Source organism: Alosa sapidissima, chromosome 3 (genome assembly GCF_018492685.1).
Source record: "Alosa sapidissima isolate fAloSap1 chromosome 3, fAloSap1.pri, whole genome shotgun sequence".
NCBI classification, from domain to species: Eukaryota; Metazoa; Chordata; class Actinopteri; order Clupeiformes; family Clupeidae; genus Alosa; species Alosa sapidissima.
The window spans coordinates 10,477,668-10,493,236 of record NC_055959.1 but is presented as its reverse complement, the minus strand read 5'-3'; the positions used below and the strand labels follow the sequence as shown (position 1 = coordinate 10,493,236).

Sequence of the window (15,569 nt, the reverse complement as noted above, 5' to 3'; positions counted from 1 at the left end):
ACTACATTTGATTTATAACGCACTTTACATCAATTCAATGACCTCAAAGTGCTACAATGCACATAAAACAACATAAAAGACTAAAAGAAAAACTAGCATAAAAGGAAAACAGAGAGAAAAAAAGAGGAAAAAACCCCCATAAAATAGCAGTTTTAGCCATAGGCTTTTCTAAAATGGTGGGTTTCAAGGCTTTTTTTAAAAGGTTCCACAGTCTGTGGGGCCCTTAGATGGACAGGGAGAGCATTCCACAGACTGGGTGCAGCTGAACAGAAGGTGCGGTCGCCCATGGTTCGAAGCCTTGTCCTCAGAGGCTGGAGGAGGTTGGCCTGTTCAGAGCGGAGATGGCGTGAGGAGGAAAGGGGGGTGAGGAGTTGTTTAAGGTATAGGGGGGCAGTGCCATGGAGGCACTGGTGGGACAGAAGGGACACTTTGAATTCAATCCTCATATTTATGCCAACTGTAATGGAAAGTAACATGGAGAAAAAGAGCAGTACCTGCACAATCCTGCTCTGTGATTGGTTCCTTAGCTGATGTCCATGGCAACGGTTGTCCACTCATCGTCACACACTGCCACCTGCCAGAGAGGACGTCTTCCTGTGTGGACAGGAAGTCTCCTCTCATGGTACACTGCATGCCGCTCCGCTGACAAGATGTAAGACCTTCACAGGCACAACACAGACAGGGTCACACAAGTGAATGTTGTCAGGTGTCACCCATCATACCAAAAATCAATGAATGAATACAATTTTACCTTGCTTTCATGTACAGTATATTCACCCAAAGAATCACAGAGAATGAAAGCAGGTCTGCTACATTCTTTCATAACCCACAAATCTGTTTCTGATTTCTATAGCTGAAATAAATATTACAGGCACATAAAAGTGAAACTGTTATAGTTATGAATCTACATTTGTGAGGATTGGCAGACTGTGCTCTTTCCATGCCATTCCTGAGAGTGAAGCTGCTTCTCCAGTCAGCAGTGGGCGTGGGCACAAGAACAGATGGGACTGGGTGTGCTGCTTATGTGGGTTTTATGTGCCATTAACTCACACTGGGTGGCACTGAATGCCCCCTGAGCCACGGTAGAGGTGCCCACTGGGCATCGACGGCAGACGCTCTGGCCTGCCCGCTCCTGGTAGGTACCAGATGGGCACGGCGAACACGCAGCACCACTGGAGAAGGTGCCCGCAGGGCACACCACTGAGACAGAGGTGGGGGGGGGGGGGTTAGAGTTAAATAAAGAAATAAACAGAACTTTTAATACTACAATGCCTCGCTTTCATCCCTTAATCTAATCCTCCATATCATATTGAGATATTAAGTGTGATGCGTATTTGGGTGTGGAGACATTTGAAGGTAGGAAAGGAACACACCACAGCCTTTAGCGTCTGGGATCTTCTGGTAACCAGCTGCGCAGCTGAAGCTGGGCTCAGCGATGAGGGCCTCGGCCTGGGTGGCAGACAGCAGGGGCTGGTACTGTTCACCTCCCATCAGATCCAGCAGCCCAGAAACAAGTCGCTCACTACTCAACGCCATGTCTGCATATAAATAATACATTAGGTCTGAACACCTGAATGCGTAAATGTCTGTAACATGTCTGGATGTGGGTGTGTGCTCTATGTCTGTGTGTGTGTGTGTGTGTGTGTGTGTGTGTGTGTGTGTGTGTGTGTCTGTGCATGTGAGTGTGTATGCACGTGTCTTTGGAACTGCTCCAGCCTTACCCACGTCGTGCAGGTCTGGGAGAGCAGTGGCGGGCAGGTCAAAGAGGCGTGCGGTGAGAGTGAAGCGTGCGGTCAGGCGCTCCTCGCTCACACACTCCAGAGACACAGACGACTCGTCACACACAGACACGCCGCTGGGCTGGCTGCTTCCTGACATCTGTGACATTTCAACAAGGAGACAGTCAACACCAACATCAGTCTAAATATAACCAGACAGAATGTGAAGACATACCGGTACTGCTTAAACAATTATGAATTATAGGGTCTAACTTGATAACAATATATAAACCCTAAAATGAGGATATACAAATGTCCTGAGTCTTTTTTTTTTTTGTATATTTTTTGGGCTTTTTGCCTTTATTTAGACTGGACAGTGAGGATCGACAGGGAGCAGGTGGGAGAGAAAGATGGATTGGGATCGGGAAATGAGCGCAGGTCGGACTCAAACGTGGGCCAAACCTGCGCCCGCCATGATGATTTGACACAGATAACAGATAGCTGCTGAGGCTGCCTGTGCACCAGCGGAGCTGAGAGACTCTGTACCTGGACACTGCAGAGTCCAGTGGCCCTCATGTCCCGCAGCAGCGAGGACTGGAGTTCAGAGCGCTGGGCATCACATGACCTTTGACCTGCCTTCAGAGACAGCTGCAGGACAGCACCACTGCTAACAGTCTGAAACACCTGGGAGCCTACACACACACACACACACACACACACACACACACACACACACACACACACACACACAAAGAATGGGTGTTTTCAGACAAATTCGAAACAAAAATCTCAAAAATGACAATGGAGAAACATGGCAATAATAAAGACTGAGTGAGTATATGTTTTGCACTGTTTTGCACACAAAAATATGAAAACTTTCACTTGACACATTGCGTTAAAAGCACATCTTAAACTATGTAATGCACTGAGAGGCCCTTCTTTTACAGTTCACACCCCTCTGTAGAAAATGGAGCCAGCGTCCACATGTTTACTGTTCCATCTAGCTCACTCAGTTATTATGAGAGGTGCTTGACATTATGTATTGGACAGATTACATTTTCTAGACTGTAATCATGACTTTGATCAAGTGTATATTATGTTTATGCTTGCAAAATTTCACAGCTGCACAAAAATTCAACATCAATAGATGACAACAAGAGAGAGGGCTCATTACGCTGGCAAGTGTTGGAGAGTGGAGCGTCTGAGAGCCATGTGCTGCTGCTGGGGTCACAGAGGAAGCTGGCAGCTGGGAGGACGCTAACGTAGCCCTGATGGCAGAGCACCTCACAGCGCTGCCCCCGCTGGTCAGGCTGGCACACAATAGAGCCATGAGAGACGCTGGCAGCGCCAAATGCAAGAGGGCACCGAGGACCTGGAGCAATATGGCACAATAAAAAAATAAAACAACATGTGAATTGCGATGACTATCTATATTAAAAAAACAACAACTAAAAAACAGCTAGCCAAAGGGCAAGCTGTTCTACAGTAAATCTGTCTAATTAATGGACTGCTGAATATTGCATTTGTTGAGTGAATTGCATTTGTTGGATGAATAAAAAAGTAATATTTTACTCCAAAAAAAAAAATGTGTCACTGGAAATGCTAGTAACTGAATGCTGGTGCATATGCACAGGCTCTGAGGAAGGTCATCCTTACGGTCACAGCTGGGAGTCTGTCCGGTGCGGCGTGGGGTACGTGTGCCTGGGAGCTCTAGGCCACTGTGCTCAGACACACACCAACAGTCCGCTTGGTCACACTGCAGCGCTGAGAACACAGCCCCCTCCTGATCACACTCCGGCTCAAAACCCACACCCACCTCCCTGCTCAGAGCACGAGCCTTCTGCAGAGCACACCAGCCAGGGCCTGGAGAGGACACGCACACACACGCACACACACGCACACACACGCACACACACGCACACACACACACACACACACACACACACACACACACACACACACACACACACACACACACATAAGCATACACATATCACACACACACAAACACACACACACATGGGAACACATATACTTATTTAGAAACACACACGCAAACACAATTACTAGCTTGTGGTGAGTGTGGAAGAGAGAAAGAGTGGAGGAGTGGAGGAGGAGAAGAAGAGGAGGACTGTATGAGCGCACATTTATAGTCTCCATCAGGACCCTGAGGTGCAGGCTGGACAGTCTCTCCGGACACCGGATCAACACACCAGGCAGAGGAGCCCTCGGTTTGAAGCACAGAGAACTGTCCATTCTACACACACAAACACAAACACAAACACAGCAGTTTGTATCAGTACCTTACGGAATTCTGGAGCAAAAAACAATGTGTACTGTCTTCCTGCACAAGTATTGAGAAAGAACACTCAGCCTCTACCTCATTACAGCTGGGGCTGTAAGAGGAAGTGATGTCACTGGTTGGCCTTGTCCAATCAGAGAGGTAGGAGAGACTCTGAGCCCGCTGGCATCTGCTGGGGCCTGAAGGAGAGAATTAGACCCCAATCAAGTCCTGCATCATTAAGAACATACCGGAATCCAAATTTATATCCTGTAAATAGCTAGCAGTGAAATATGCTTAAGTATTTACATTGAGGTGGCTGGGTGGAGCGGCTGCTAAGAGATCCAGTGATGTAGCGTCCGTCCTCATCCACACACCAACACTGACCTACAAAACATACTGCAGCCATCAGTCAAGGCACACAAGAGAGACATAGGAAACAGCAAGAACTACAGTATAACACAAGAGCAGAGACCTGCTGACCACTGCACTCTGACTAGCACAACACGTTACACAGTATCAGTCGCACATCAAAATAACACACGCAGTAACAGCGACATTCTGCCGATGCTCACAGGTCGAGGGAGAGTGGTTCAGGTGACAGTTACCTGTGCTGGGGTGGCACTGCTGGGACAGCCACTGGCCCAGGCTGTCACACTGGGGCTGGTAGGGCTGGTAGCCTAGCAACAAACTCTCCTTTTCCACATCAGAGGACATCAGGCGACTCTGCCAGTACAAGTGGAGCGCTGTAATGGATACAAAGGACAGTCAGTCAGAGAAAATAAAAAAGATGTGTAGGGCTACTTTATGAGTGATGTGTCATGTGCTTGCTTTTAGTGTTCTGACAGATAGGAACATGGGTGTGTCAAAGTAACTTTATTCCCCTTGAGATAAGTGGGGGGACACTGATACAGGCTAATAGGCTAACTACATTAATTCATTTTCAAATAGGCCATGGTGAGATCATTGATTTTTTTAGAACACAATTTGTTCTCAAAAGGAAAATCATATACAACACTGGTAATAGAAGTGTATCTTGTTATAATAGTCACACAAACATAAAGACCTTTCCAAAAGTATCTTTATATATCACTATAGGTCTACTTTGTGGATAAACTTACTCTCCAACCCAAGGCATAGTATAGGTGGAGAGAGTGCTAGAGAGGGAGAGGGGGTACAGTACTGGAGTGGGCGGCCAGGCGCAGTGAGGAGCTGGAGTGGCTAAGCAGAGCCTCGGAGAGTTGAGCTCCAGTCGGAGCGGCCGGCGACAGCAAGAGCTCCTGGGGGGACAGACGGACACCCTCGGCCAGCAGGAAGCTGTAGCCCATAGGCACGTGAGAGCTGTTGGACACGGAAATGAGATCCTCGGCCATCGCCAGGAACTGAGTCACTTCCTGCTCAGCCAGTGCACACGAGCCTGGACCTGAGGAGGGGTGGAGAGAGATAGATAGAGAGACAGCAAGAGAGAGGGAGGGAGTGAGAGAGAGATAGGATTCATTTACAAACATCATACAGTTCATTTTGAAACAACCCACAAGTGCCATGCCTCCAGAGCTAGACTGATGAAGAGCCGAAGGGCTCGAAACGTCATTTGTGTTGGGGATTGAACTCAAATAAACTAAAAAAACGGAGAGCAAGTGTGCGGGCCTTCTCTGTTACGTTGGATGCCTCCAGAGCATGAAATAAAACATAAACTTGTTTTCAACAAATAGGAATGGCCAATAACTGACTAAATATCATTTTCCATAATTGATGAGGGCTTTAGATGAGGTCAGAATGGATTGTAATTGTTAGGTGATGAGCTCTCTTACATTTTGGGACCTGGTTGAGGGGTGCCTTTGTGTTGGGTACAATGTCTCCAGCTGGGCTGACACACCAGCACTGGCGCAAGTCGACATGACCAAGGGGCAGGCTGAAGTCCGATAGAGAGCCAGGGTAGCGCGAGGCATCGCCCTTCAGGAGTGTCCACATTGACAGAGGGTTGAGGAAGACTGAGGGGCCAGATACAGCGTCCACCTGTCCCTTCACCATCTCCTGAGGAAGATCAGCGAACGTGGCGAAGGTCCTCAGCATGGGGAAGACCTTATGGTGCCCCGCCTCAAACAGAGCCGAGAGGAACCCACCAAACGACGACATGGCCGCAGGGTTCTTCCCATAGCTCCTCAGGAGAGACAGGAGTTCGGGCACGGCGAGGTCTTGGCCACCGTTGTTGAGCTGGACCCACTCCTTGTGGAACTGGAAGGCCTGCTCCGGGGGGCCATCACACTGGACCTGGTGCCAGCGGCCATCGGGGGCGCAGCGCGGGATGTAGATGTCCGAGAGGCGGGAGATGGCGGACGGGTCAGACAACACGGAGCGGATCGTGCTCAGGAAGGCCTCTGCCGCACTACTTTGGCAGTCTGTTGGACCTGGAGGAAGAGGAGGCCATCAACTCGGCTGAACATGAATGCAATGCACCACTGATGCGTGTATGTTACAGTACCTAAACATTGAACTGCCATTCAGACATGTCAAACAAGGCTCTGATATTACTGATAAACTATACTACTTTACTTATTTATTTGTTGTTCAATTTGTATTTGTATAAACTAATATTATTTTTTGCTGTTTGTATTTTTGTTTTGTGTTAGAGAGGTTGAAACGTTCATATGAAGTGAAGAGCATGTATAATAAGAATAAAATGTATTTGATATTATTTAAAATATCTAAAAGTTGTTTGAATCAAAGGGGCCTGGGAATTTCTAGCGGTACTGACTCTCAGCAGCTAGCCCTCCCCGTGTGGGTCTGTTAATATAACACTGGTGCACTCACATTGCTGAGTTCCAGCCGCTGGTGTGCTGAGTTTGCTTCCCGATCTGTCCACACAGAAGCAGCTCTGGCCCAGGCACTGTCGCTGGACATACACCCCGCTCTCCTCACACTTTGGAACGTACACCTGGACACCTGCTGACATGCTGCCTTTGGCTCTGATGGCTGCATCTCGCTCCTTTTCACACTGGCTGGGGCATCTCGGTCTCGACCCCAATGTGCGTGACCCCTTGACCTCCTGACCCCGGGAGTCAACGCACCAGCACTCGGAGCCTGTGCACTGCACCTCTTCAAACTGACCGTGCTGGTCACACTGGGGCACGTACAGCTGTGAGGGAGACTGGCACCTGTCTGGGTCAGAGCCCTGGAACACAGCTCGGAAGAGACTGCCCAGCTGGGTGCTGTCTTCAGCCTTCAGGACGGTGATGGCCTCTCGGAGGGTGGCCAGGAAAGGCTCGCTCTCCAAGGTTGACCCCAGCAGGCGGATCAGATCCTGGTTGCCCTTCAAGCTCACGGAGCGCCCGAAGGCGTCGGTGATCATCTGGTCCAGGTTCACCATCACCATCCCGGATTCCGGAGAGAAGATCTTGGCCAGCTGCTCCAGTTGGGCTCCAGACAGCGTGACTCCCACCTGGCTGAAGGTCTGGCTGAAGCTGAGAGTGCCGCTGGAGCCTACGGCGCCAGTGAAGTTGAAGTTGCCGGCGTTCTTCAGGAACTTGCCCCCAAAGAGGTTCTCCTGCAGCCTCTTGGGGTTCGGGATGAGGCTCAGGGCCTTCAGAGCCAGGGCACCCGAGGGGAACATGCCCTGCACCAGCTCCGACAGGATGTCTCCCATATCGGAGCGGTCCGACTCGGACAGGGACTGGAGAAGGCCGGATTTGGCCAGGAGCTCCTGGAACTCAGGGCTGCAGACAGAGAACGGGGTCGCGCTCTCGTGCCGTGGGTCGGCTGGACGGACGGCCACAGGGCCAGAGAAGAGCCTCGAGAGGGCCTGTCGCCGCTCTGACTGGCAGTCCCTCAAACCAGCACCTACAAAGACAACACACACACACACAAAATGCACCTCTCAATATGGACACCAGACCAGCACCTACAAAGTCAACACAACACACACAAAATGCACCCCTCAACATGTACTAAAGCCTCTAAGGTGAAGAATAATCACAAAACTGAATTTGCTAGCCTGGAACCATACGGATGGTTTCATAGGATGATGGAGGAACTCTCTAGCACAGAATACAGATGCAGTAGCATCTTCAAGAAGCTCAAGGCCCAACTCTACTGAGGGCACCTCCTCTTCTAATGGTTCTAACAACCAAACACACCTTGCATGTACTTCCCATGCACTTCCCTTACTTCCCTCCTCTACCTCCTTCTTCTTCTACCTCTTTCTTTTTCAAGTACACTTTGAAGAGTACTTAAAACTTCTGCACTCTCATCCTCTGGAAATAGTACTGATTGATGAAGCATTAATTGCTACCTAAGGTCTCTACTGCACTGTAACTTGAAAGTTATTCCTCATTTTTGTGAGTCACTTTGGGTAAAAGTGTCTACTAAATCAATTCACTACTTTCTATTCCACTCCATTATAGACAGAATACCAGCTGAGATCAGTTGCATTGTTTTTTTTTAATCAGGGCAGCAGTTTTCAGATTACATTATGTGCTTACATAATTGCAAAAGGGTTCTCCAATGTTTTCTCATTCAGCCGTTTAAAATGATATCAGATTAGTAAACAGAATGTGCCTTTGGAACATTAGATGAATGGTTGCTGATAATGGGCATCTGTATACTTATGTAGATATTGCATTAAAGATCAGCCATTTCTTTCTACAACAGTCATTTACAACATTAATAATGAAAACAATGACATTTCTAAGTGAACCCAAACTTTTGAATGGTTGTGTAAATGTAAATGCAAACCATCTTTTTGCAGGAAGTTTTGCTTGGGTATGGTATATATGGGTACCATACCCAATATGATATATTACATTACATTACATTTGGCTGACACATTTTTAACCAAAGCGACTAACAACATGGTAAACAGTATATGGTATATGGGTATAACTTACTGCAGTCAGGCTGCCCCTGCTGACGTGTCCCAAACACCTCTCTTCCATCTGCACCAACACACCAGCACTGACCCCCAGCCTGACACTGGGTGGGCATGTACAGTCCGCTGGCATCACAGGAGGGCACAAACACGTTGGCAGCTTTAGAGGCGGCCGACTTTTCGCTCTCACATGGCGTGGGGCCTGCACAGAAACACAAACACAAACACATTTACATGGCACTGTTGAGTAATTCCTCTGTTGTTACTGGGAATATACAACTCAAACTCAAACTCCTGCATTTGAGTAAACATTGCTCTCCGGCAGCCATCACACAGACGCCCAGATTATGCCCAACTCTTTGAGCGCCCACATGAACTCACATCTGAACCGTCCAGTCATGGCCAGCTGCACGGCCAGGAACCTCCTGTGCAAGATGCGGTACATGTTGGACTGGCCGAAGGAGCGTCCTGCACCTGTGTCTGAGAAGGCAGTGTCGTACACATCGTCCAGGAGCAGCTCCAGGCCTGGCCAACACAGGACACACCACTGCCTTAGTTAACATCGAAACCGTAATAACACGTGTGTTTCATAGTAACATTTGAACATGTAAAATATAATATATTTTTCTGCTATAACATGCACAGAAAAAAACATGGCTCTTATTACATAAAGTGTCTGAAAATGTTTATAAATATTTATGCCTCCCCTTATGACTAAAGTCTTCTTTTCATCATATCATATTATTTCAAAGAGCAAATCCAATTCAGTGAAAGTCCCAACTCTACATAGGTTCAAATTCATGTTCTGAACATTGAGTTTGTGCCAAATCATCTCTACCAGAGGACTTTTGACAGGGTTCATTTACTTTAAGTTGTACAGGTAGTGGTGTCACAGTGATGTTGGTCTCACCTGTGCTGGGGAGCTCTCTGCCACGGCTGTCGGCACAGAAACAGTAGCTGGAGATCTCAGGGAATGTCTTTCTAAACCCACTAAATGTCTGGAACAGCTCAGGATGTCTGAAGAGAGACATGGAAAACTTCCATTAGCATTAAAAAAATTTGGGACCAAACAGGAATCATGTTCTGGTCATTAATTTGGACTTTTTCTAATTTGTTTCCTGATGACCCATGGAAGTAACAGCTGTCAACTGATGCAGCAGACAAAGGTATTCCTGTGTGATATTGCAGAATATCCCTTTATGTGTCCATTTGAAAAAACAAATGAACGGTAGTCTGTGGAGTCATAAAAAGCTCAAGTGATCAAAATACAACACAAAGAAATACTCATTTCACAAACATAGTAATTAAACAAAATAACAATGACATGAACAAAATAATTAAACTAAATACCACCTCATTCCTTCTTGACCTATCAAGCAACAGTCAGTTCTGTCTGAAGGCTGGTGCATTCTCATGCAGCTTTGTTATCTAGGTGGACAAAAACTTTGGCCCCGATTTCTTTATCTGCCAAGGTGAGTGTAAGGTCATGCACATCAATTTTGAATGAGGTAATGCAATATGTTTACTCTGAAGTAGCCAATTTTAATCAGTGACTCTGATTTTACATGACCTGCAAGCTGATTAAATGAATTGGTTAGTAACTGTTGCATTATCACATTACAAAAAAATGGCAGGGCCCCAGTAGCAGGAAGACTGAGTTGTATGACTGCATGAAGTGAGGGTAACTTATTATATTTTGATGAAACCTCACACAAAATCACAAAATGTTGTAATTGTTGCCAAAGCTTTTGTCTAAAGCAACGTACAATAATAACAATAATCATTCCCGTTAAATATGAACAGTTTAAAGTAGTTATATAGCCTAAATAAAAAATACTAATTATATAATAAAATATGGATTTCTAGTACTCTCAGAAAAGATAATGGCTTTGATTCCATTCACACATTCACATAGTTTCTCAAGTCAGCTTAAAGTGTGATGTGTTGCAGCTGTAGTTGCTACAGAACCTCTCTATGGGGATAAAGGCAAAGCTAATGCTCCACTGCCATCTAGTGGCTAGAGCTCTCATCTGACAATGCACTTCTTTAAAGGAAGGGTAGGCGATGCCAGATGTCATGTTCGTTGATGTTAATGTTTATGTTTCTTAGTAGACACATTTGTCTAAAGCAACGTACATTATATTTGAACCAAACATCAAACAAAACACACCAGAGAGGTCGCTCACCCCTCCCTTCAGTGCTACTCTGAGAAACTCCACACTGTTGTGTTATTGTTAAGGGGACAGGCTGCCCCCTCTTAGTTTCCAGTTCAGAAAGCCACGGCTGTGTAAGAGGGCTAGCGGACTGTGAGGAGACATTAGCTGAATATTGCAAAAAGTGTTACCTGTTAGAAACACTTAGCATTGCTTAGCATTGCTTACAGGGGCAGCTGTGGCCTACTGGTTAGCGCCTCGGACTTGTAACCGGAGGGTTGCCGGTTCGAACCCTGACCAGTAGGAATGGCTGAAGTGCCCTTGAGCAAGGCACCTAACCTCTCACTGCTCCCCGAGCGCCGCTGTAGCAGGCAGCTCACTGCGTCGGGATTAGTGTGTGCTTCACCTCATTGTGTGTTCACTGTGTGCCGAGTGTGATTCACTAATTCACAGATTGGGATAAATGCAGAGACCAAATTTCCCTCACAGGATCAAAAGACAAAAGTATACAATACTTTTTAATGAAGATAACAGTATATGATAACAGTATATTAATGAAGATAACAGTATATGATAATATCTTCATGTGGAGGTGAAGCAATCTACTCAGTGTCCCCCAAATTGATTTTCATCTCAGTCTGCCACATTGTGAAATGTCCATCTTCTTTAGCTCATCCCTTGTTAGTTTAGACTCACTCAGCATAGTGTTAAAGATCAGAAGAGAGTGCGCAGCTATGCTCACCTGTTGAAGGTGTGGAGGAGGTCGAACACCATCCTGTCGGTGGTGTTGATGAACTTGCACTGCACAGGAAGGAAGAGGCCGTCATCGGAGCACTGTGGAGGGGAGGGCTCGCCTACTCCATGAAGGAGACGACGCTCACGCACCTCACAGCTACCAGGACCTGGAAACCACCAGTAAGCCATCAAGAGTCTTTTATTCATTCATTCGTTTTAAAGAATATATTTGGCCTTTTTGCCTTTATTCAGACAAGAAAGGGAAGAGTGAGAGGAAGCAAGTGGGCGAGAGAGATAAGGTTGGATTTGAACCCGGGTCCCGTAGGCACTTGGACCTAAATGTGGTAAAAACGCATTTGCACCACACCATTTTGAGGAGATTCGTTTTGAGAAAGCTCTAAATACTGAGATCCAGATAACATTTGGTATGATCACGAATGACAAGAGGAAGTAAACTATTTAAAGCTTGACTGTCAGCTTTTGTGGTGAGAGAACAGAGGCAGGTCAGGTTTGGGAGTGGCATGACTTACAGCGTGCTGGTCTGCCATTCTGGCGCGTCCCGTAGATCTCCATGCCCTCCTGGTCTACACACCAGCACTGCCCAGTGGTGGGCTGGCACTGCACCGGTTGGTATTCTCCAGAGTCTGAGCACGCAGGGAGCAGGGTGTCATCATTGCCACGCTGGAGGACACGCTGTCTGTGCTGCTGGCATGAGGTCAGACCTGTGGACAACACACACACACACACAGACAACCAAACAGCCATACACACAAACACATACACACACACACACAACCAGACACCCATACACACACACACACACACACACACACATTTAAGCTCTGTCCTACAGATGAAGCCCGGACTGAGCTCCCATACTGAGTTAAAGTTTAGGCCTTGAAGACCACAGAGTTCAGGAAGCGAGTCTCACAGTGGATGGCTGATCCGTTCTGTCTGCTGCCGGGAAGCTCAGATCCCTCAGAGTCCACACACCAACACTCAGCCGCCGCACTGCTGCACTGCACATGCCTGCAGGGGACAGAGGGGACCTCAGCTTCAGTATGGACACACTACATCGAGTGGTCAACGAGCGGTGGACAACAGCAGAGCAACACAACGAAGCAGACGTCCGCTGTCATGTTCTTATTCATATTATTCAACAAATAGATTGCATTTGAAATATTTCATTCTATTTAGGTCAGTTCATTCAAAACACATGAATTTGTCACACAGCTGTGTAGTTTAAAGTTTCAGGTGTTTTAAAAAAAGTTCCAGTTCAGACCTGAATCGTCCATCCTCTGAGCACTGGGGTACGTGGTCCCGCTGCTGAGCTGCCCCAACACCACCACGCAGCAACTCACACTGACTCAGAGTCTCCGACTCCAACTGGTACTCTGTGGAACAGAAGATTAACACCACATTCCTGAAACAAACAGCATTTGACCGTGGAGAAGAATAAGACCAGAGCAAGGAGCTCTGACTAGACTGGGACAGCATCCATTTCTCCTCCACCCCGAGCGCGAGCATCCTCGGGGGTCTTACCTGAGATCTTGCCTGCGCCGAGTGTCAGGCTGGCAGCCAGCAGAACGGTGAGGCATATGAGACCCATCCTGTCCTGGAACGCAAGAGCTGACCTACTGCTGACACCCTCGGTAGGACAACTTTATATGCTCCAGGGTGGAAGTGCAGCGTCATGCCTCCTCAGGGGTTTTCTGTCCACCTTGTGCACGTACAATGATGACCACGCACCCACCTGGCTCTCTCGGGCTCTTCCAAGCGGCACGGGCTGGCCTGCAGTCTGGTCAGCGGGTTACTCGAGGGGCGGGTTGGAGGATGGAGAACACATGGTGAGGACCACTCAGGAGTGCCCTTATCAGTGGACTTCTTCACTACTACTACTACTTCAGACTGCTTTCGCTCTAAACACTCAGCAGAGCTCTTCCAGTGAAAACTACTCCAGAAAGGCATGACATTTAAAGAAAACATTTTTTACTACTGCAAAAATGTGGATAAATTAAGGTATTGTGAATTAGATTTAATAGAGAATGGTACTACTGTATTCACAGAGGTGGAAAAAGTACGAAAATATTGTACTCAAGTAAAAGTACCAATACCTTGATGAAATATTACTCAAGTACAAGTTAAAATACCGATCTGAGAATGTACTCAAGTAAAAGTAAAAAGTAGTTAATTTAAAATGTACTTTAAGTAAAAGTTACTTAGTTACTTTTTTTTTGGGGGGGGGGGGGGGGTACCAGAACAACCAGTTTTACCAAAGACTTTCTAATGAGGAGATACAGCACTCAAAAAATCCTCTATAGTAATCCATGGGGTTAGTTTGTAACGCCAATATGGCAGTTGTCTACACATCATATGTCTACACATATCACAACCCTTCCGCGGCAAAACGTCGACATGTGAATACATTGAGCCAATCATGTGGTGTGTTGTAAAATACATTGAGCCAATCATGTGGTGTACTGTGAAGACATCGTGCCAATCATCTGTTGTGATCTCGCTGCTGGAGCAAGATTGGTGTCGTGAAGCCTTACGCACACACATTTCTGCTGAAATAGATGCACGATAAGTGCCCAAAAAGTGTTGCAATATGGCCGCCGAGTGGAGGTACTTGCCTGAAAAGGACGTTGAGAAATGGAGATCTATGTCAAAAATCACACATTCTCCTTTAAGTTTGAGCAGTAGTTGATTTTCAAAGTTAGTTGCACTCATCCTTGGGTCGCTTTGCAGTGAACAGTAATCCAGCACAACTGAAAAGCCCCTCACAGGCAGCTGAGGCAGGCAGGCAGTTGCAGAGAGTTTTTTTTTATATTTGGAAACGAGCAGAAGGTTCCGCAGATTAAAGGGCATCATACTGGGGGAGAAGAGAAGAGGGCCTGTGAAAAGTGGAATACAGGGGGCACAACATTTTCACCAGGCATTAGTAATAACTCAGGTAATCCACACATAAAAAATCCAAACAACTCCATAAGTAGAGTCATGTAATGAAGTGGAATAACACAGGGGAAAAAAGTATTGAACACGCTAAGAAAAAGCACTAAGGCAAGGAAAGGGAAGGAACGTGCTGGAATCTGTATAGAGAGTACAATACTTCACTCAAAATGTAATCAAGTACAATTTAAAATACCGATTTTATAAACTACTTAAAAAATACAAACTACACAGAAAAACTACTCAATACAGTAACGTGAGTAAATGTATTTCGTTACTTTCCACCTCTGTGAATTCATAGGCTCACAGAATGGAAAACATTATTAGCATTTCTCAGCTGTAAGCAATAATTCCAAACTTCAACCACTGGTCAGGGAGAGAACACTTTTGATTATGTTTTGCCTGAAGTATTTTCCTTCAGAAGGTAAGGTACTTGATTTTTCAGTGTAAAACAATAAGCCAAAAAAGGTAATTATGAAGCTTCTGAAATAGGAAAAGGAGGAAGAGAAACCAATGGAAGCTTCTCAAGCAGAGCAGTGACGAAGTAAAAGGTTGGATGATGGGATTTAGGGGATATGGAAGGCCAGGCACAGCAAGTTGATTGTTGGAAGTACTTAAGCTTTTTCCTTTTACACCCCAGTCATAGACAATAGTTGGTGAACAGGTAAATAAATTGTCCAGAATATACACATATAAAATCTGGCTGCAAAACTACTTTCATGGTCTTGGCCTAGGGTCAATGCGCTTGGACACAGTATATTCGTTTCTCTTTGGAGAACAAGAGAGGTCATTATTTCATCACATTATTTCTGCACGTCAAACCAAAATGATGGTTCATATAGATTTTTGGCTCAGAATAGCATCGCAAG

General features: G+C 46.3%; 1 protein-coding gene across 1 annotated transcript in view; it reads right to left on the bottom strand.

Moving 5' to 3' along the window:
• tg (thyroglobulin) overlaps window positions 1-13,374 on the bottom strand; it is a 45,816-nt gene extending 32,442 nt beyond the window's left edge. The window contains exons 1-22 of the mRNA XM_042085875.1: window positions 13,294-13,374; window positions 13,034-13,145; window positions 12,683-12,780; window positions 12,282-12,473; window positions 11,759-11,918; window positions 9,774-9,880; window positions 9,245-9,388; window positions 8,883-9,065; window positions 6,811-7,836; window positions 5,811-6,407; window positions 5,183-5,422; window positions 4,608-4,745; window positions 4,309-4,386; window positions 4,099-4,199; window positions 3,864-3,975; window positions 3,375-3,581; window positions 2,893-3,090; window positions 2,265-2,410; window positions 1,722-1,878; window positions 1,374-1,538; window positions 1,051-1,200; window positions 495-659 (exon numbers count right to left, since the gene is read on the bottom strand). Coding sequence (XP_041941809.1) covers window positions 495-659; window positions 1,051-1,200; window positions 1,374-1,538; window positions 1,722-1,878; window positions 2,265-2,410; window positions 2,893-3,090; window positions 3,375-3,581; window positions 3,864-3,975; window positions 4,099-4,199; window positions 4,309-4,386; window positions 4,608-4,745; window positions 5,183-5,422; window positions 5,811-6,407; window positions 6,811-7,836; window positions 8,883-9,065; window positions 9,245-9,388; window positions 9,774-9,880; window positions 11,759-11,918; window positions 12,282-12,473; window positions 12,683-12,780; window positions 13,034-13,145; window positions 13,294-13,360 — 4,543 coding nt within the window. The 5' untranslated portion in view covers window positions 13,361-13,374. The remainder of the gene's footprint in view (window positions 1-494; window positions 660-1,050; window positions 1,201-1,373; window positions 1,539-1,721; window positions 1,879-2,264; window positions 2,411-2,892; window positions 3,091-3,374; window positions 3,582-3,863; window positions 3,976-4,098; window positions 4,200-4,308; window positions 4,387-4,607; window positions 4,746-5,182; window positions 5,423-5,810; window positions 6,408-6,810; window positions 7,837-8,882; window positions 9,066-9,244; window positions 9,389-9,773; window positions 9,881-11,758; window positions 11,919-12,281; window positions 12,474-12,682; window positions 12,781-13,033; window positions 13,146-13,293) is intronic.
• Between the last annotated feature and the right edge of the window lie 2,195 nt (window positions 13,375-15,569).